The 22,500-nt window shown below is 33.9% G+C and overlaps 1 protein-coding gene across 1 annotated transcript in view; it reads right to left on the reverse strand.

Annotated features, from left to right (window-relative positions):
- The window catches only part of LOC144965887 (fibrocystin-L-like), a 122,191-nt gene that overhangs the window by 16,954 nt on the left and 82,737 nt on the right, over positions 1–22,500 (reverse strand). The window contains exons 53-69 of the mRNA XM_078901714.1: positions 22,345–22,455; positions 19,677–19,858; positions 17,785–18,004; positions 15,819–15,978; positions 14,021–14,224; positions 11,722–11,976; positions 11,193–11,435; positions 10,442–10,609; positions 9,621–9,857; positions 8,583–8,846; positions 7,265–7,720; positions 6,431–6,593; positions 5,181–5,416; positions 4,473–4,654; positions 3,449–3,518; positions 1,326–1,590; positions 1–12 (exon numbers count right to left, since the gene is read on the reverse strand). The exon at positions 1–12 is cut by the window's left edge and continues 160 nt beyond it. Of these exons, the coding sequence (XP_078757840.1) occupies positions 1–12; positions 1,326–1,590; positions 3,449–3,518; positions 4,473–4,654; positions 5,181–5,416; positions 6,431–6,593; positions 7,265–7,720; positions 8,583–8,846; positions 9,621–9,857; positions 10,442–10,609; positions 11,193–11,435; positions 11,722–11,976; positions 14,021–14,224; positions 15,819–15,978; positions 17,785–18,004; positions 19,677–19,858; positions 22,345–22,455 (3,428 nt within the window). The remainder of the gene's footprint in view (positions 13–1,325; positions 1,591–3,448; positions 3,519–4,472; positions 4,655–5,180; positions 5,417–6,430; positions 6,594–7,264; positions 7,721–8,582; positions 8,847–9,620; positions 9,858–10,441; positions 10,610–11,192; positions 11,436–11,721; positions 11,977–14,020; positions 14,225–15,818; positions 15,979–17,784; positions 18,005–19,676; positions 19,859–22,344; positions 22,456–22,500) is intronic.

Genomic DNA, 22,500 nt, shown 5'->3' on the forward strand with positions numbered 1-22,500 from the left:
TGATCTTCTTGACTGAAAAAGAAAAAAAAAACGTGTGTAAAGTACACCAATGAAAAAGAGAACAAAACACTAAATATGGAACGTTTTGGGCTCAAAACCCTCCTTAGTCACTAGCAAAACCCATTTGAAATGTCAATTACAAAACACGCCCTTCTCTGAGGCATCATTAGATGCTTTCGCCTAGGCATTCCAACAATGGATATAGATACTCCATCAAACAAATGCCTGATGTCAACGGGGAATCACCCATGTTGTCAAAAGTGAACTAAGTAAGGGTTAATAATCTTGTCCAAGAAAAAAAAAATTAAAATAAAAATTTAAAAAAGAAAGTGCCCCAACCGGGGCATGAACCCAAGAACTTCTAGGTAAGAGTGCAATGATTTAGCCACTTGACCACTTCACTCCTGCTAAAATGACAATAACGTTCTTGGCATGTCTAGTTGACGAATATGATGTAAAAAGTCTTATGACATCAGTTCCTGTTGACATTGGGGGGGGGGGGGGGGGGGGGGGGGGGGTTGTTTGTTGGATTATCTATATTATTATATTGATGGAATGTTTTAGCCACAACATCTTACTATGCCATACTCTGAGGATATAATATTTTTAAAACTGTGACTTACCACCTCAAAACCGAATTATGTAGGATTTATATTGATGCTAAATTTAGAATTTATCATAACAATTGTGAAACTCGGTAAAGTTATAATTTGCTATATTGTGGACCTGCAGATAACAACTGCCATAACAACTATGGCAACAGAAAAAGTGTATGAAATATGATGGTAGAGAGCAACTGATAACATTAAAAGAGAGAAAGGGCAAACATGAACTGAAGATTTTATTTAAAGGTATATTAGGACAAACAGCCATCTGAATCAAAGACCACCAGCAAAAGCCATGAAAAGAGCGCTGTTATCGGCTACTCCATTATCAAGCAAATGCACACATTTAGTACTTTTGTCCAAGTGCAATAAGGTTTCAGAATGACCTCCTTGACAACTTGAGAAACTCTGACATTTATGAAAAATTTACATATCAGTTAAGGAACATTTCAGTCACAGGAGGGCATACTTATTATGATGCAGAGTCATAACCTAACACCATTCTACACCACACAAATGTAATGTTGAGTCTATCTTCAGTGTTGAAGCTGAAACTATGGATTGGATTCGAAAATGAATATAGCTACACAAAGCTACTATTACTACTACTACTACTACTACTACTACTACTACTACTACTACTACTACTACTACTACTACTACTACTACTACTACTACTACTACCACTACTACTACTACTACAACCTCTACTACACTTACCTCATATAATTCTCACCAATTGTTTTACTTGAAGCAGCAGGCATGAATTCTCCTTTGGTTGTTTCCAGTTTGATGCGGTATTTTCCATTCTTGTCGTAGAAGCCATTGTTTGGCTTGATATATTTCCCATCAACCCTCACCTCCAGTCGATTGGTCTTGGTGTGGTACATGCTAAGCCGAACACAGTCCTTGGATTCAGAATTGAGAAGCATGTAGCGCATCTTGTCGGGGTTGCTGCCAGTTAGGTAGAGTTCGAATGGTTGACCTGTGTATCATTAATAAATGACAATTAGCATTCTAATAAAATGTATTCATTTGATGAAATGATCCGATGAGACATCTGAGCTATGGCTTCCACTGTAGGCAATCGAGTATTAAGATGATTTTAAGAACAATATTGATGATCACTTCAATGACCACCCATCCAGCACTATATGCTGTGAATTACATATTTTTCCTTAAATCTAAATATACTTCAATTTATTTATTTTTCATTTTAACAAGACATATCTACTAGAGGCCAATAAAAACTTGCATTCCAGTTAATCCTAACTGTTGAAAAAAAAACCTACCCTATGATAAGGGAGACAACTAAGGTTTGACTCCTATTGTTTGATACTGGTGTGAATTATTAATTGAGTAGTGGGCCTTTCATCATGTGTTTTGATTGGAGGATTTGTGTCACGGGGAAACAAAGACCATTGGGAGTTATTTTTTCATTTGACTAATAATTCGTCGTTTATTAATTACACTAGCTATGACTATGTCTGAACGATTTAGATGCTGTAAACTGATTCCATTGCCAAATATATGGAACTTATATTGATTGAACATTTAATTAAGGAAATTTGATATATTTCTTAGAGTAGTCAAAACTAAAATCTCACATTTCTAGTCATTTTAACTAAACAAATTTTAAGCATTTGGTTCACTCCGACATAATACCGATTTAAAGCAATGGGTCACATATGCAGACCTGCCTACTATAAGGTAAAAAATCGTAAAATTAAGAAATTTTGCCACCAATTTCAGAACTTCATCAGCATTACAAAATAAGGAAAACTTATAAAAATGAAAGTTGATGCCAGACTACATAATTTCACAGATATTGAAATGTTATTAAATCCTTGTGAGGGTAAATCTATAAAGTTGATCTTTAAAGGTAACTGTAGCGACTATAACTTTCATCTCCTAAAACATATGAATTTTTTAATTTTTGAGTAGGCAGGTCTGCAGATGTAACATATTGTCTCAATCTTGGTATTTTGTTACTTTTTAAAAATGGAAAAGAGACCGAGATTGGAATTTAGGTCAAAATTATGAACAATTAGTTACTGTGAAGAGAAATTTGAAGTGTCTTATACATTTTTAAAATAAGATCATGATGACCTTTACATTTAATTTTCAGATTCAACTTAGGAACATTTGATTTTCGGATCCCACTTTGTCAAAATTTTGTGGATTAATAAAAACTCAAGGACCAAAAGGCATTGGATGCTCGGAGGTAAAGACAGAGAGAGAAAAAAAAAGCATTTTCAGCTTGAATAGTCAACTACAAATATATATATTCTATATATATTTTTTTTGGTAAAGTTAAGGGTAAGTTCATTTTACTTTGCAAGTCACTGATTGCAGAGGTCATCTTCTCATACAAATGAATGGTTTCAACAAAACAAAAAATAAAAACAAAAACAAAACAAAAAAATACAATGAAAAAATAAAAGAAGATATGTGCATGTCCCATACATTTACACCAATTCCAGGAAATTGAATATTTGCACTACGCGATCCCTTTTGACACATATGACAAACCTGCCAACCATTACGATAAATTCGTATAATCACGACATTTTGGCTACATTTCAGAATTTCGTGAACTTCATTTGAATTCATTAAAACTTGTTGAAAATTAAAGTTGATGCTAAATTACATAAAACTTTAAAGGTTTTGAAGTGTTGTTTAATCTTTATGATGGTAAATTGTTGATTTCTAAAGTTAATTCTAGCGAATACAATTTTTATCTCCTAAGAATTACAAATTTAAAAAAAATCAAGTTGTCAGGTCTAATAATATATAATAAAGAGACAGAAAATGATTAGGAATCACTGACTTTTCTGACTCACCTAAAGCCACAAGGACGGGGAATGTGCTGAGTCGTTTCTGACAGGTGTATCCAGTACACCAGCCGTGATCCTGGAAAAAGAGGAGTACAGAAATAGAATAAATTATTAGTAACTATTTGTCATAACGTAAATTTTTAAAAAGTAACAAAATACCAAATGCGGAGCATTTTGAGCTCAAACCTTTTCTTCAGCCAACAACAACAAAAAATATAATGAAAGCATAAATACATTTTTTTTAAAAAACAAAAAAAAAAAAAAAAAAACAGGTTTGACGGTATGGAAATATTCAGAATACGATATTTCAACAATAAAGAACAACTTTAATTTAAATAAAACATTTTGCTTCCTCAAGCTTTCGATTACAAAACATTCCATGTTTGGTATTTTGTTCTTTTTCTTTTTTTTTTTTGGTTTTGACTATGTTATATTCATTTTTGTTTATTACTTTTTACAGTCCACAGCTTCTAGCAGTTTGATATCACTATGCACTTGACAACAGTTCTTTCGCCAATAGCAACACTTATCATCATGTAGACATAACGCTGGTAAGACAATATTACATTTCTGTTCAACAGAGGAAACTCTGTTAAAGGCCAGGAATTTATTTTACACCTGAGTGCTGTGAGATAATGTGAGTAACTAGTCTTTTCTAGGAATTCAAATTTGAGTTTCTCAGAGCAGGGCCTCCTGGTCCAAAAGTGAGTGTCACACCACAAGATTACGAATCTGCATTAACTAACTACTCTTCGTGATAGATGAATAGTTACTCTGTTTCAAAATATTTCAACATTTTCAGACATGGTAAAGTAAAGAAGAAAAATGGGAAGAATTCTGTCCAAAAATAGAAAAAGTCACCGCAGATAGCAATGATGATGATTATGATGAAGATGATAATGATGCTGCTGATGATGATGATAATGCTGGTTCTGCTGCTGCTGCTGATGATGATGATGATGATGATGATGATGATGATGATGATGATGATGGTGATGATGATGGTGATGATGATTATGATGATGATTACCTGAGGTCCATTGACGAGATCGATGTAACCGTCCTTATGATAGACAGCTACAGGACTGATACGTCGTAGCTCCGTGTCTTTGTCCATACTCTCAACTACCAACATTTTCCAGTGCAGTCCGTTGTGGCACTCATAAGCAACCCATTCAGGAATCCACTTACACTCGTCTATCTTGTACAGACCTGAAATATTCAAAACCATCAGTAATCAATAATTACCATTACGGAAAAGAAATAGTACAACACAGCAGACTATTAACAATCATGCTTAAAACGAACCAATAAAAATAATGAATACCTGTCTGATCCACTCATTTTCCATTATTATTTCAATATAGTAAAGAACTACTGATATAAGGAACTACTTTTCTGCCAGAGGGTTGTTCATTATATCCATGCTCTACTTAAGTTTGTAATAAAAAAACATTAAATTCAGCCAATAAGCTTACAGCCGAATTATAATTATTACTGTCCAAGTGACCGAGTAGTTAAGGCATTGCATTGTGATTCAGAAGGTCCCGTATTCGAACCCCACTTCAGGCATTTCGTTTTTTTCCTCACTTTGGACAATATGGGTGATTCCTGCTAACATTCATACTGTTTGATGGATTATCTATGTTCCCCCGTGGAATGCCAAGGCGATGGGATCTAATGATGCCGTTGCAAAAGAGCGTAATTAATTAATTCATCAAAATAATTTTCAGCATACCTTTCTTTGGTGCAAAGACACTGGGGTCTCTCTTCTTTCCATCGGGTGTAGTTTTCATCACCATTGGAATCCTGTAATCTCCTAGACCATGGCGTTTATCCTTTCCATCCCATTGATAAGCAGCCTCAGGAAGAACAGTGCCCTTAAGGCCGAGGTAGGTCCCGTCAGTGTCCTCCACCAGACATTTCTTATGAGCATCACAATCCATGTCTACACAATCAGATGGGTTAACTTTTCTGAAGTAACAAAAAGGAAATAAGAAGAAGAGTTGACTTTATTTTTGGCTGTGCCACAACAACATTTTTTTTAAAAGGGTTTTTGTTTGTTTTGCTCATAAGCTTTTGCTTTGTATACTATTGATGAGCTGATGTAACCTGACATTAAAATTATTTTTAAAAAACGAACTTTAGCTTTAATACAATGCAATATCCCCAAATGTGCTCAAAGTACTTTACAAATGGCCCCAAGCCAACAGCAACACTTAACATGTGGGACAAGACATGATGCCAGTGAGACGATATTACAATAGTTTTCTCGACAAAGACAATGTTAGGTACTCATTTTACAACTGTGTGCAGTGAAAGAATGTGAGTAAAGAGCCCTTTTCAGTGAATCAACTTTGTGCCACCCAAAGCAGGACTAAAACTAAAGACCTACCGGTCGAATGTAAATCACGAGAAGATCTGGTGTTGGGTCAAAATAAGATCGAATGTTGCCTTTGCTATTGGGTTTTGCTCCCCCCCCCCCCCCCCCCCCCTCTCGCTATTTACTTTTTTTATGATTAGCAAGTGAGGTAGGAATGTCACATGATACTGACAGTGCGTGCAATTAACCCTTTGCCAGTGTTTTAATGCAGAATAAACCGTTTCCACAGTTGTGACACAGGCTTTGATAAAACTATAATTGCATTGCTGTTATTTATCTTTTGATGAAAACAGTAAGATCTTTTAGCTCCAAGTAAGATTGAACTTCGCCTTTGACGTGTTAAGTTGTTAGGTTTATTGTTTGGGTTTTTTTTTCAAACGCAGCTTTGCTGTTTCTTTTTTTTTCTGACTGTCAAGCGCTGTACATAGCTACATAAATTGCACACACAAAACGATTCATTTAGGTCACAAAGCGATTCATCTAGGTTTCGTTTGTGCCATGACAGAAACCAAACCGAGCGACTTGGAGGTCGAATGACCTTTCCATAAAAGACTTGATTTTTGCAAGACCCTTATAAACCAATTCCCAATTTCTCTTGTACTTACCCTACATTGGGCACGTGGAAGAGGATCTTGCTCAATTTGTTGACATTGGTAAGTCTGGAATTCGACATTGTGACTGGATGAATAGCGTCATCATTGTCCTTGTTGGTGACAATGGCGTGGTCTTGTCCTCCGGTACATTTGCCGTAGTTCATGAAGTGGTTTCCTGAGGAGTGTTAGGATTTTTTTAAAAATTCAAGACCAAAAGTAAGAGCATTTTTACAGAGTGCACCGAGGTAATGTCTTGTTGTAAATAGCATTAAAAAAAAAAACAAAGATGAAAAATGGTAAAGCAGATCTACTTAGAATCGTTTGTGTTCCTAATCACCTATCTGGGAGATTGTTCTAATTTCCCTTTTTCTGGTTCCTTGTTTTCTTCAGGATATTTTTATCAAATTGTTTGTAAAGATTTTATCAGAAAATCAAGTCATTCATGATTAGAAAAAGTCTTTTAATTTGTTATGGATTAAACTTCAAACAAAAAGGTTGATCCAATCTCAAAATAAACTTGAGCTTTTATATAGAACAAAATGCACTTAACATGCTCAAAGTTCTTTATAAGGGGTTCCTAGCCAACAGCAACACATGTAGGACGAGACATGATGCCTGTTAGGCAATATTACAAATTTTCGACAGAGACAACATTGTTAACAACATTTTACACCTGATTACAGTGAGAGATTGAGAGTAAATAACATTTTCCAAGGACTCAACTATGTGCTGCTCAGAGTCAGAACAGGACCTTCCAATTTGAAGTCGAGTGTCATACCACTAACCATGTAGCCGCACGATCTAAGCAGTATTATCAAAAAGGGCAAAGTATGCTTGCAATCTTACCTTCAACAATCGTGATGCCTTTGATGGCTTGGTAACTCATGACGTTCAGCCATGGCTTTCTAGGAGACATATTGGATCCAGAGGTGAAGCTACCAATCATGATACCAGCTTTACCACAGATGGCAGACGAATGCTGACCTCTGGCCTGCGAACTGTACTTAATATTGTCACCAGATGGCATGACATCCAAAGATTCGGAGAAGGAACTCGTTTTCCCGATGAAAACATTGTCCTCAAACTTGATAGATTTATCGGCATATGAGTGTCCAGTAGATCCAGGCCCAACGACGAATGGCGTGACAGCAACGCTGTTCTCCACGAATATGTTGTCTTTGATGACCAAGCTGGGCCCGTGCATGTAGTAGATGCCGTAGTCAAAATTCTTCCACATGATGAAACCGCTGAACTGTACACATTTTGAGTCAGCTGTTGTGTCAGCTGTAAACATTGCCAAACCTGAGGTGGAAGTTTACATTTTAAAAAGAAAAATTACTCAATACTATCTAAAAATATGTATAATAATTATGCATGTATTTATTATTATCATCATTATTATTATTGATATTGTTATTGCTATTGTTATCATCACCACCGTCGTCATATCATTATTATTATTATTATCATTATCATTATTATTATTATTGTTATTATTATTATTATTGTTATTATTATTATTATTATTATTATTATTTTTACTACTATTATTATTATTATTATTATTATTATTATTATTATTATTATTATTATTATTATTATTATTATTATTATTATTATTATTATTATTACATTATTACTATGATTTTGATTATGGTGATGATGGATGATGATGATGATGATGATGATGATGATGATGATGATGGTTAATTATGGTTATTTCTATTATCATTATCATCATTACCATCATTATCATTATCATCATTATTACGACAAGTAGTGTCTCCATTTTGATGTCAGTAGTTGAGTACATGATTCTCAGTTATCTACAACAATACAATTTCAAGTTGTGTTTTTCATTTGTGTTCCAGTTAGACTTTTTACTTTGTTGTTATCAACATAGGGAACACGCCTTTTTTATTGCAAACATATTTGTCAAAGAAATTATTTGAAGATCTGAAAAGTCGTTTTAAGTATCCTTTAAACGTTCTCTATTTTGTGGTCACACGACATAGGCTCCCTATATAGATTATCACTATTTTCATCATCATCATCATTACCATCATTTCATATGACAAGAAATATACCATGCCTGCTGCAGTCTTTTAAAGTTTAAAATAAGCTGCTAGGATGTTGATAGGCGAAGAATCAATTAAGCTCTTACCACTCTGGGCACCACTGCCCATGTTTCCTGACCACAGGTCACCTGAGGCGGTGGTACATGCTTGCCCGGGCAACCCATACGCATTCCTCTCTGATCCAGCCACTGTGTTATTCACCAAAACCAACTTGGTGGCTTTACGTGCTTCAATACCGCCAGTGAAATCATAATTTTCGGTTTCCTTTCTGTCCAAATAAGATCCGGGCCAGATACTCAATGTTACCAGATTATTGACCACCTTGGTTCCGATTGCTTCAATATGAATACCTAAAATGACATTGAAAAGTATAAAAAACGTGTAAAGTTAATATAAAGAGATGCCTGCTTTAGTTCATAATTCAAAGAAAATCGCTAATTTTTAAAAAAATGATAAATTGTTATTTCAAATAGTGAGTTAAAGAGGAAAAATATTTGTCTTCTTTAATTAAAGGACCCTGACAGTTTCAACAGTTCATTTCTCTCTGGTGCTTTGAGGTTCCTAATACTGTATTGAGTTTTCTTAATTTTGAACTAGTTTTTATTACAAGGTATTCACTGTTTATTGTTTGCATATTTTACAATTACATAAGATGAAACATAAAATTGATGCGACTCAATACAATCTTCTTCCTTTTGTATCTTTCTTCTTCTTTTTCTTCTTCTTCTTCTTCTTCTTCTTCTTCTTCTTCTTCTTCTTCTTCTTCTTCTTCTTCTTCTTCTTCTTCTTCTTCTTCTTCTTCTTCTTCTTCTTACTTCTTCTTCTTCTTCTTCTTCTTCTTCTTCTTCTTCTTCTTCTTCTTCTCATTCATATTATTATCATCATCATCATCATCATCATCATCATCATCATCATCATCATCAGCATCATCAGCAGCAGCAGACATTATTATTATCAATATCATCATCATTATTATTATCATCAATGTCATCTTCATCATCATAAGCATCATTACTTTGTAAGAATAATCACAGAAAAACTAATCAATTAATTCAATGAAACAAAAGAAAGAGAATTGATAGGTACCTACTGACGTGTACATAAGTACTGGATTCATATCATACCTGGTCCAACAGTGTGGTGAATTGTGTTGTCCTCAATTTCTAAACCTTCCGTGCTAAACACGCCAATAGCCGTGCTGAATCCATTGTGGAATGTGTTGTGTTTGGCGTACGAGTATCTCACTTTGCCCTTTGTGCTGGTCACACCCAAGTAAGTCAAGGCATAGCGAGCGTCACTGCTGGATTTGAATCCTTCTTGCCCAGCATGGAAGAATTCAACATTAGACACCTGGGCAAATCCTGGGGGAGAAGAATGTTGTCGGATATATGGGGAGATTGTGGGAGATTGACTTGTACTTATTTGCAGGTCTGATAACCCAAATTGTTATAGTCTCATTGTTATAATGGAAATACTATCAAACCGACGCAAAATATTGTCCATTACAACAATGTTATATCAGACCCATAATTGCGAATGGTTATCAGACCTGCAAATGTGTGTACTTTGTGGGAGATGAATTAAAAAGTCATGACTGAAATAGATGATTTGATCATATACCTATACATAATTCATATTGTTGAAAGACTGATCAACTTCATAAGACTAAAGATAATTGAATTTTTCTTACTATAGTGCAGTGTTATTGCTGAAAGATTGACAAAAAGAAAAATGAATGTTTCTTACCACTCTATATTGCTGAAATTTTTACCAAAAGATAAATTAAATGTCTTATAACCACTGTGCAATTTGTCAATGCCAAAATAGATTGACGAACAAGAATCATAATAAAGAAACGTTGAAAGTGGTTTACCATTGTATAGTTTGTCAGTTCTGAAAAACTGACCTACAAGAATAATGATTTAAAAAATCGAATGTCTCTCACCACTGTACAGTTTGCTATTGCTGAAAGATTGACCAACAAGAATTCTGGAACCAAAGGATTCAGAGACAAGTTTGTCATATTCTTCTCCCTCTATTCGGATGTTCCTGGATAACAAGGCAACTCTTGCACTCAGATCCAATACTTTGCCATCGATCGATTCTTCGTGAGCTACAAGGTGGGATTATAGGAATGAAATAAAGAGGATACAGATTTATACTACTGCTGATTTAATGTTTTTATAGAATAATAATCCTAATAATAATAATAATAATATAATAATAATAATAATAATAATAATAATAATAATAATAATAATAATAATAATAATAATAATAATAATAATAATAATAATAAATAATAATAATAATAATAATAAGAAGAAGAAGAAGAAGAAGAAGAAGAAGAAGAAGAAGAAGAAGAAGAAGAAGAAGAAGAAGAAGAGAAGAAGAAGAAGAAGAAGAAGAAGAAGAAGAAGAAGAAGAAAAGAAGAAGAAGAAGAAGAAGAAGAAGAAGAAGAAGAAGAAGAAGAAGAAGAAGAAGAGGAAGAAGAAGAAGAAGAAGAAGAAGAAGAATATTAATAATAATAATAATAATAATAATAATAATAATAATAATAATAATAATAATAATAATAATAATAATAATAATAATAATAATAATAATAATAATAATAATAATAATAAACCTTTGTTAACAAAAGCAATGGTGATCTGATATAAATTTTGATTTATAAAAATCAAACAGATCTTACAAATATGACGGTGCTTGATGGTTCCATTGAGTGTCAAAGTCTTGCCGGACACTTGGGTGATCTTGAATATTTCGGTGTGCCATGCATTATAGTCGGAAGTTGTTATAAGGATTTCTTCTCCGGCCTTCCAGTTTACTGCGTCTTTCAATGTGATAGTCTTAGTCCCAGGACTAGCCTCTGAAGCAAGGAATGTCTTGGTAATTCCTCTATCAATACCATGAAGCTGCAGACCGCCAAAAACAGCTGAAAATAGAGATAATAATTCAGAGATAAAACTTGTCAAAAATTGAGTATTGTTATTACAGTTTTGTTAAGAAGTAGTAGTAGAAGAAGAAGAAGAAGAAGAAGAAGAAGAAGAAGAAGAAGAAGAAGAAGAAGAAGAAGAAGAAGAAGAAGAAGAAGAAGAAGAAGAAGAAGAAGAAGAATAAGAAAAAGAAGAAGGACGAGGAGGTGGAGGAGAAAAAGGAGAAGGAGGAGGAGGTGGAAGACAAAAAAGAATTTATAAAAGACCATCACCGGAAAAACATACCAATAAATTTAGAACCCAGGTTAGCTCCATCTTTGACAGGATAATTTGGAGTACTGTGTTTGCCTCTAAGACGGATGGTCAATTTCCCGTTGAATGGTTTTTCCTCGGACCAACCAGCAACCAGGCGACCCTTGATATAGATGTAATCCGCTTCCAGCAAATTTTCCTTCAGGAAATCGTCTTTAAACTGCAAACCTCCTTCAATGACAACCTTGCCGAGTTTTGGTAGCACTGTGTCTACAACAATCCAGCGCTCTGATGGTATAAGAGAGGAGGTGGGGAGGAAAGCGTCAATATTTGATAATCATTGGCAAAAACAATTAATCTTCTCCTTACCAACCAAAAGAAAATCGTCACATTCGTTACAATGCAACCAAAAATGTTATTATTCTGGTTTCTTTTGTACATTACAAAATTTACAATTTTTTGTTTTTGTTTTAACTATAAAAACTTGACACTGTACTTCTAAGCTCATTTCACTGAACAATATCATGTTTAGAGTGTACTTGTCTTCTTTTTGAGTAAACAATTTCTATTTTTCTGTTGGTGGGTTTGGAGTTTAAAGAAAAATTCTGAAAATAACAAGTAAGGACACTCTTATTATTTTGTCTTGAAAAAAAAGAACAAAACATTCAGAAATAAGTTTAAACTTTGACAAAATATTATCAATGCATTTTGAGTCTATTCTCGGAGTCATATCTTATTTCTATCTGAAACAAAATGTTTTTACTTGAATTGCATTATCTATTTCGAATTCCTTTTCTTTCTTTTTTTTCAATGTTTAATGGCATTATAAAAATAAATCCTGCGACATTTAAGAGAAAAACAGGGACAGAATGATTAAACCCAGAGTTAAATGATGAGAATGTAATTAATTTGTTAAACTTTTCATGCTTAAATGTAAAAACAAAAACAAAACAAAAAACTTGAGCTACTATGCAATATCTACTAAAAATGTGCTCATTGGGGTCCCTAGTCAACAGCAACGCTTAACAAGTAGGATGAGACATAACCATAGCCCTCCTATAATACTCTAGTCGGCCATGGACATAACGCATGTTCGGCAGTATTACAATTTTTTCCAGAGACAATGCTGTTAACGGCTGGGTACTCATTTTACACCCAAGTAAGGTGAAAGAATGTGAGTAAAGAGCCTTTTCCAAGGACTCAACTATGTGCCGCTCAGAGCGAGACTCTATTCCAGGACCTTCTGCTCCGAACGCGAGTGTCAACCAATAAACACCATAGTCTGCCCTGTCAATCTGGGTTTATGTCAGATTGAGTTATATAAAGTAAATTAATTTGATTAAAAGTGAAAATAATTAGAAATAGGAAATTTCAGCTTTTAGAATTTTCAAAAGAAATACATTCACCCTCTCCATTGAAGGCATCTTTTAAAGCCAAGCTTTATATGATAAGAGGTCCAGGTGACCCGAGTGGTTAAGGCATCACACTGTGACCTAAAATGTCCCGTTAATTAATCAACCCACAAATTCCTCACTTTGGACAACATGGGTGATTCCTGTTGATATTATATATTTACTTGATGGATTATATGCAATTCTTTGTATTTATTAAAGGAGTTATTTTTATCGTGTCGAATAACACTATGAGCTTACGAGGATGTGTTATTACACAATAAAAAAATAACGAGTTTGATAAATATAAAGAAATGATAGAGTACATTTATTCCACCCCTCCAAATAAAACTTCTAGATATTTCGTGACCAATTGTATGGAAGTAGTACTTCTATTTGCCATAATTTGTATTTTATCCACCTGCTTGAATTGTGACTCAAAAAAGAAAATATTGGATTTGTATTCATGCGCACCAAAATATTATTTATAATTGCCAATCAGCTGTCTTTTACACCTTATTTCAACCAATAAAATGTGCAATAATATTATGCAATCGTTGAATAAAATTGTTATTCAACTCGTTGAAAGCATTCTTCAACAATTACGTATTTACTAAGAAATGATAGGGTATTTTCATGGGTGGGGTGGAATAAACTTTATATTCTTTCATGGAATGCCTGGGCAACACCATCCAACCATGTCTCGCAGAAGTATGTAATGGCTCTAAATGACTACTTTTTTATCCTGACATACCACTGTTTTGGGATGATTGGTCACATAATATACTAAATTTTCAACATCTGATCTTTTTGATTTCAAATTTGCTTTTCTGTATCTAGTGTGTTCTTACATAATACTGTTTTGAGAGGTTGGATCACGAATGTGTGTCACATTTTGTGCTTATAATAACGGTCAAGCATCATCACTTGAACGAACTCACCATATGCTATATAAAGATCATCCATAGGTTTAGGTGGACCACCGTGTACAGTCAAGTTCTTCCATGTAGCAGGGATGGATGTTTTCTCCGCATTCGCAGGTTCCTTAATGATTGACATGGGAGATGCAGGCTTCTCGCATCCACGCCAGAAACATCGAGTTGCTTGCATTTTAATGTTTTTCTCATCTCCAACATCATTTTTAACTGAGAAGATATGAACATTAAGTTGTGTGCGTAAATCTTTTGTTTATTGTAAATATTTCATTAAAAGTCGCATTGTACATCAAACATTGTAGAAAAGAAAGGAAGAAATTGAAAATATATGCAAACTAAATAGTAAATAAAAGTTGTCTTTAATGCAAAGTATGAAAAAATAAATTTTTTAAATGAATATATTATTAATATAAATTAGGAAATGAATAGAAACCTGTAAAGACAGTTTATAAATCAATGTCAGGAAAATGTAGAAAGATATAGATTGGAAAAAAATTATCATCTAAAAATTACTGGAACTTCATAGTTTTTAAAAATACATTATGTGTTTGTCACTGAATGTAGGCCCTTGGGTGTAACACTATATTAATAATACCAAGGAAAATGAACTCAAAAAACATAATTTGATAGAGCTTGATGATTTCTAAATATGAACAAAACTCACAACTTTTAACAACAGTAAGCCACTGCACTGATATAGATGGAACGAAATTGACGTCACTCAGCTCTTTATTATTGTTTTTAGCCAGCCATTTTTATGATTAGAACTCACTAAATAGTATTAATCAAACCATAAACGTTCAAGGTTATACATATTTAAGTGTGTTGGTACGTTATAGATAGTATGCGCTTGGCTAAGAAGCTCATAACATTGCCATCCGGAAGTATAACGGTCCAACACACAAAACTGTGTGTAACCATGAACTTTTATAGTCAGGTTAATACAGTTCAGTGAGAATCACTCACAAACGCGGATGGCAAAATACAATAACAAAGGCTTGAGTGACGTCAACTGCATACTATCTATATCCAGCTGGCGGATTGTTGTGAGTTTTTACTAAGCACACCGAATCAGTACTGGTCTTGTATTTGTGCAATTTTGAATATAATGTTCTTCAGTCACTGATCAAAGGACTAAATAAAAAACAAACGCATTCACTCATTGGCGTTTTTAATGCCAAGACAACACTATCTACAAACTATAAACTAGCAAGATGGGGTGAAATTTTTTATCAAACTGACACACAACTTTTGGCAGTGGGATAATTAAGATTAAGAAAATTAAGATTTATTACGACTTTGTTGTCATTTTAGTAGAAAGTGTGATGCTTGGAAAAGTTTGGCAGTTTTTCAGACCATAAGGCATTTTTGCAATGCTAACTGAAGTGAGACTAGAAATTGCACCAATCACATACTTGCAAGAGAGGGGAGGGGATTGGGGGGATGGGGGGAGGGGGAGGTCTGATAACTGCAGTTCGAAGAGCACTGACTTCACACAAAAAAAGGAACTAAGATTCATCTCGAGTGGCATCATGATTATTTTCTGACAACCCAACCCTGGATTAAACCCATCTTCATCTATCAAGCATTGTTGGAGTAGCTGGTCTGCTATATTTGGCAGAAAGTACTTTGTGATAGACTAGCATCTTATCAAATGGTAACCAGCAATTGTTATGGAAACCAGGATAAACTCCTGCTCCATGGGCCGTAGGACTCTGAAGAACTACTACGACAGACTTGCTGCGATAGCATATATTTTCTCACACTAATGATTTTAGTGGCATTGCACAAATGAGATACTTACTGGCATAGGTGATCTCAGAGTTATTGTAAAACCAGTCACCGTGTGCGACTTCATTACCAGATGGAACACCGCTAGAGATTGGAAGATTGGTTCGGCCGTCCAATCTGAAAATGTCTGGCATTTGATAGGCTTTTTGTGTCAGGATGAAGTAGTCACCATTCTAGAGAAAGATAGAGACAAGAAAGAGAGTATCGGAAGGGGGGGGGGGGGTTAAAATAATAAAATAAGAATGGGTTATTTCTGATTCCAATAATATACAAAACTATTCTATTGATAGAACGAAATTGACATCACTTAACTCTTGTTATTGTTTTTAGCCAGCCATTTTTATGAGCAGTTCTCACTAAATTCTATAAATCAGACAATAAACGTTTAAGGTCACACACAGTTTTATGTGTTGGTATGTTATATCTGGCTGGCGGATGTTATAATTTATTTTTAATTTTTTTTTTGGATAAACACAAGGCATCAATACTCCTTTCGCTAAGGTGAAAACTCGATTTTACTACAGCATAATAACAAAACTATTATGAGGCGCCTCCATCATTCTATGTAAAAAAAAATAAAACAACTTAAGTTTTCACCTGCTCGCATCCAGTTTCTTATCATAATTATAATTCTTAAGGTCAAAAATTTTGATGACAGCTAAATTTTCACCCATTGGTGTATATAAGGATAAATTTTGATGAGAAATAACATATTTGAGGTTATTAGAGGATATAACAGAAGTATTCTATTTCAAACTTGTTCCCAACGCACACTCCCAACACCGTGCAGTGGTATTGGAAACTCATTCAAAACTCCAAACATAGTTTTTTCATCTAAGTTAATTCATCGTCTCTGTTTGACAATTGGCATTTCCTGTCCTCAATTATTCAGTTATTCAAACATTGCATAAGATAGCCGTAACAAGAATCTTCTTTCTAAGGCAGACAAGGGCAATAGATTTCTGGAATATGTATTATATATCTATGTACACAATTGACCAGTAGTTTTTGACCAATCAAAACATAGAATTTGTGACAAACCTTCTTAAGCGCTCGGAAAAAAACATAGTTGGTTATTTATAAACAATAACGTGAATAAAGTCAACCTCTCTCTGATCATTGTTATTGCTTTTATACTGCCAAATATGGATGACTAGTTATCACATGATTTTCTTGATCATATTATAGTATAAGTCTCCATATAGATAGTATGCGCTTGGCTAAGAAGCTCATAACATTGCCATCCGGAAGTGTAACGGACCAACACACAAAACTATGTGTAACCATGAACTTTTATAGTCTGGTTAATACACTATAGTGAGAATCACTCACAAACGCGGATGGCAAAATACAATAACAAAGGCTTGAGTGACGTCAACTGCATACTATCTATAGTATTCGGTGTTGGTGCTATTGCTCAAGCGGTAGAACAGAAGGTATTTTATGTAGACACTTACCATCGATAGTAAAAACCTGTGTAATTTGCTTGGTTTACCAACCACTGCCATTGTTTACATTATGACGACTATCCTAGAGGCGTGGTTATCTAGCTGTCTATTAGTGGCCATGAGGAGTTGTTGTCACAGTCTGATTTTAGGTTTGAATCCTCATCGCCACAACGTTTATATTCTCTATTGTCTTTTAGCATTTTACTACGCACTTCATTTTCTGTTATTATTATCAACATAGGTGATTGCTCCACTTACTTTTCTGTATTCATGGCACAGAAGTATGGTATTGCTTCATACCCAGAAGGTACTGAGTTTGATTTCCCTCCACACTGTGTTGCTTTGACCAAGACACCTTGCCCTAGTTCATTTCACAAAAATACATTGCAGCTGATGCTTAGTGTTATTCCTATCTCCCCGTGGATTAAACCCTAAAGACACATTTCTCCTTCCCTCGGGGATGAATAAAGGACATTCTTTTTCATTTTATGTTTTATAAAACGAGGCTACGACACTTTTTTAAAAACTTACGGTGAGCTGATATGTCGTTCCACTATAACTGATGTTGACAGCTTGCTCTGCATTTTCAAAGGTAAAATCATAAGACAGATTTGCCTGTAAGACCACTTGCCAACCTTTCGTGTGGCTCACGCGTTTCTCTCTCCATGGTCCATTGGTCGTGCCATGCTTGGAGGTAAAGTGAGCTGTCTTGTACAATAAACTTTGAGGGTTAATGTCGTTGAAAGCAAATCTAAAAACAAAGAAAAGGACAAGGTAAATTCAGAAGAAAATTTTAAATGAAAGGGATATATATATATATATATATATATATATATATATATATATATATATATATATATATATATATATATATATAAAGCATTTATGTCGTGCAATATCCACTGATTGAGCTCAAAGCGCTTTACAAAGATCCTAGCCAACAGAATCTTAACCTGTAGGATGAGACATGTCAGGTGATATTACAATATTGTTAACGGCCAGATACATATTTTACACCTGGGTACAGCGAGAGATTGTGAGTCAAGAGTAATTTCCAAAGACTCAACTTTGCACTGCTCAGAGTGGGTCTCAAACTCTCAACCTTCCAGTCCGAAGGCGACAGTCATATCCAGAGAAAACATAGCCCCATTAAGATTGAATATTTATTCTGAAAATGTGACCAACCGTTTCAAAACAGTGTTATGACAGGCTGAACAAGATTATGAAAAGTATACAAAATGTTATGTTTTAGCTCCCAAAGAACTTATATTCTTTCATCGAAATTTTAAAAATAAATGTGTTGGCTCATATTTCCTAGATTTCTGGCTATAAATTCAATTTTCACCCTGATATAAAAAGTAGTCCCAGAGAGCCTTCTGACCCGTGGAGCTGGAGTTTATCTATAGCGTGAAACAGACAATAGCATTTGCTTGCTACCCTTTGTACAGGATGCTGGTCTATCGAAGAGTACTTTCCATCAGGACTAATAGACCCAGCTACCCAATCACTGCTAGGTGGACAGGGGGGGGGGGGGGTCAGAAAAAAATCTCGACTGCACCCGGAATCAATCTCCGTCCCTTTGCTAGTGAATCGAGCGCTCTACCAACTGAGCTATCGCGATCCCCGCCCTGATCAAAACCATCCCATATTTTACCATTTTGAGGTGGTCGAATACAAATGTGACCAATATTTTCCACAATCACTGCCATTGATCGCTTGGTTCTTGTGACAAGACAAGTCAACCCTAAAGCTGAGTCACTAAGCCACACATTTTTGGCTAAAAATTCTATTTCACCATTATTGTAACCCTTCGAACATAACACTGTTTCACAAACTAGGTCATAAAATCTATGAGTTTAGATAATGATAAAATAGATAAAAATAATAATAAAAACAACAAAAACAACAACAACAACAACAATAATAATAACATAATAATAATAATAATAATAATAATAATAATAATAATAATAATAATAATAATAATAATAATAATAATAATAATAATATAATAATAATAATAATAATAATAATAATAATAATAATAATAATAATAATAATAATAATAATAATAATAATAATAATAATAATAATAATAATAATAATGATAATAATAATAATAATAATAATAATAATAATAATAATAATAATAATAATAATAATAATACTATAATAATAATAAAGTACTCTTCTATATGCGATATATGCCGAAACCTCAAATCGCTTTACAATATCATTTAATAAACCATAAACTCATTCATACCATGCCAAGAGACCCATAAAATGGTCGCACACACTAATTATACAAGTTTTACAAAACAAAATTAAAAGTGACATTCAACAAATAAGAACTAAAAATAAGACAAATAATTAACTGATCAAGCCGAAACGTTTCCAGACAAGATCATTTCATATAAAAATACCTGAATAATTTGACATCCTTCGAGCAGATGCATCCTTCAACTCCTTTGGAAAATTCCGCGTCCTTTTTACATTTGGATTGGTCGTGGGATCCAGAGCAGGCAACAGCACTAGCACCTGCCTCACCTGTCAATGATCCGTCCATGTCATGGATGATACCTTCATTTTCCCATGCAAATCGAATCTAATGTGAAAAAAAAGAAGAAAAAAAAAAAGAAAGAAAAGAATTCAACAAGTGGGTCAAAGTATTAATATGTTGCTAGAAGTTGTGGATTTTAAAAAGTAATAAACAAAAATGAATATAGCAATTTCACCAATAAAAAAGAGAATAAAATACCAAAAATGGAACGTTTCAGGCTTAAAACCCTTATTCAGCAAACAACAACAACAAAAAACAAAAAACGATGAACACATAAATACATCAGTTTTAGCATGTTGGCTGAAGACAGATTTTGAGCCCAAAGTATTTCGTGTTTGGTAATTGATCTTTTTTGAAACTGCTATATTCATTTTCAATGAGTGGGTTCACATGTTGTCGATAAAGATTTAAAACTTAAACTCAGCATGGTGTCTCAAACTATATATGACCCACTGCCACGAAATGAAATTATGTATCGGACTTTTGAAAATGAATCTTAAGTTAAAAGGATAATAAATAGAAACTTTGATTTTTTTTTTGCAATGTAAGAAAGTATCCATAAAGAATAGCAATTATCTCCAATTTTAATATTTGTGGAATGGTCTTGTGATATGACATTCGCTTTTGGATCGGAAAGTCCATGGTTTGAGCCTCGCTCAGCGCATAGTTGAGTCCTTGGAAACGATTCTTACTCACATTCTCTTACCATACTCAGGTGAAAAATGAGTACCTGGTTGTTAAGAGCGTTGTCTCAGTCCTAAAAAAAATTGTAATATCGCCTAACAGTAACAGGTGTGATGTCGAGTTCTACATGTTACGTGTTGCTCTTGGTCAGGGGCCCCTTTGTAAAGTGCTTTGAGCACATTTAGTCGATATTGCGCTATATTAAAAGCTCACATTTGGGGGGGGGGGTTGTTAAATTATACACTCAATGGTCCAGAATTAATACCGCTTTGATATGACGGGCCCCACTTTGAATGTGGATAGCAGTGATGATGATCCGTCTATTGTACATAATAGTCTAGGCCTTTTAATCCAAAAGTGTGATCTGTAGTCTTTCAATACTCATTATTTTAAAAAAATTATTATATTGTCTTTCATTGTTGATGAAAAGATATAATTACATACAATTCATTTTTATTTAAATCTACATTTTCTTGCTTGATCTACATACAAGCATAGCTTGCTGCCTGTTCAATGAATGTGATGATAAGTCAATGAACTCAAGATTTATGACTTAAGTGTTGAATAAAATTTGAACTCAATTTCCATTGCCTTTATAGACAATACATTTTTTGACTTCGTAAGAGAACTCCATGGAGCTTTTTATTTGGCCATGGGGAGGTGTTTTCTGCATTTCATGTCTTATATATTTCACCCACTTATGATAGATATCTTTCCCAATGTTAAGAGAGGAAAATGGTTCATATACTTTTCAAGAAGATTGTTGCATTCAGAATAATGAGAGGAACCACTGATCGGTATTGATTCAATGCAAGTACTCCCACTTTATTGTCATACTTACTAACCGGAAAGTTGACACAGACACATTGACATAGACACACAAACCACATGCATAAAGGATGGCGTATGTTTTTGATGGGATTTAACGAAATAAATTTGATTTTTTGATGAAATCATCACGATGTCTAATCAATCTCATAATACACGCTAACCACCTATATGTCATTTTTAAACACCATGCAAAATTCTGTGATTATTGGTCCAGTAGTTTTGGAGCCTTAGTGTTACAAAAAATTCCAATTTGGAAAATATAGTATGATAAGATAAAATGTATGTGCATTATACATGGGTTACCATGTAATTTCATGTTGGAATATCAATATTTTAGATGCACCTTTACTTTTACTTTTTATTTTCATTTTATTTTATTAGATTGCTTTAGAAAATGTATTTATATATATATATATATATATATATATATATATATATATATATATATATATATATATTATATATATTTATATATATATATATATATATATATATATATATATATATATATCATGATGCGTATTCATTCATTCTTGTATTTTGTATTTTTTAATCCAATTTCCTTGTCGATAAATAATGTTTATTTATTAATTTATTTTGATATACTTATTTATTTTCCTTGTCAAAAATCCACTGATTATTGTTGAACATCATAGTGATGGTCTAATTATTTCAATTTTATGTTGTTTCCGATTTACAGGCCTATGAGATTGTGCTCTTTGGTTCAATGCCATATGTAAAAGTATGTAGTAGGTCTTCAGAGCCATAAGGTACATGAAGCCAGATTTTTATCTCAGTTTCCGTTTAACAGTCAATAGCAATTGCTTGATACCCGTTTGACAGGGTATTAGTCTAGCCAAATCTAAATACCCAAACACTGCTAGTTGGAAGACGGGTCAGAAAAAAGTCTCCTCTAAACCCAGAATCAGTCCTGGTCCCTTTGCATAGGAAGCGAGTGCTCTAACAAGCTATTGTAGTAGTATATAAAGGATTGTAATTTTAACTCGCACACCTACCTTGTTGGGAGAGTTGTCAAATTTAAGACCACTGACTTTGGTGGTGAATCCTCCACATTGGTTTGTGCAAACTCCAGCGATCGTAACCCAGATGAAACAGTTGGAACGTTTCTGTGGCATGAGAGATTAAAATTTATTATACCCCTTTGATTTCGG

This window comes from Berghia stephanieae, chromosome 2, assembly GCF_034508935.2.
Source record: "Berghia stephanieae isolate SIO BIC M18660-M18661 chromosome 2, UCSD_Bste_1.3, whole genome shotgun sequence".
NCBI lineage: Eukaryota > Metazoa > Mollusca > Gastropoda > Nudibranchia > Aeolidiidae > Berghia > Berghia stephanieae.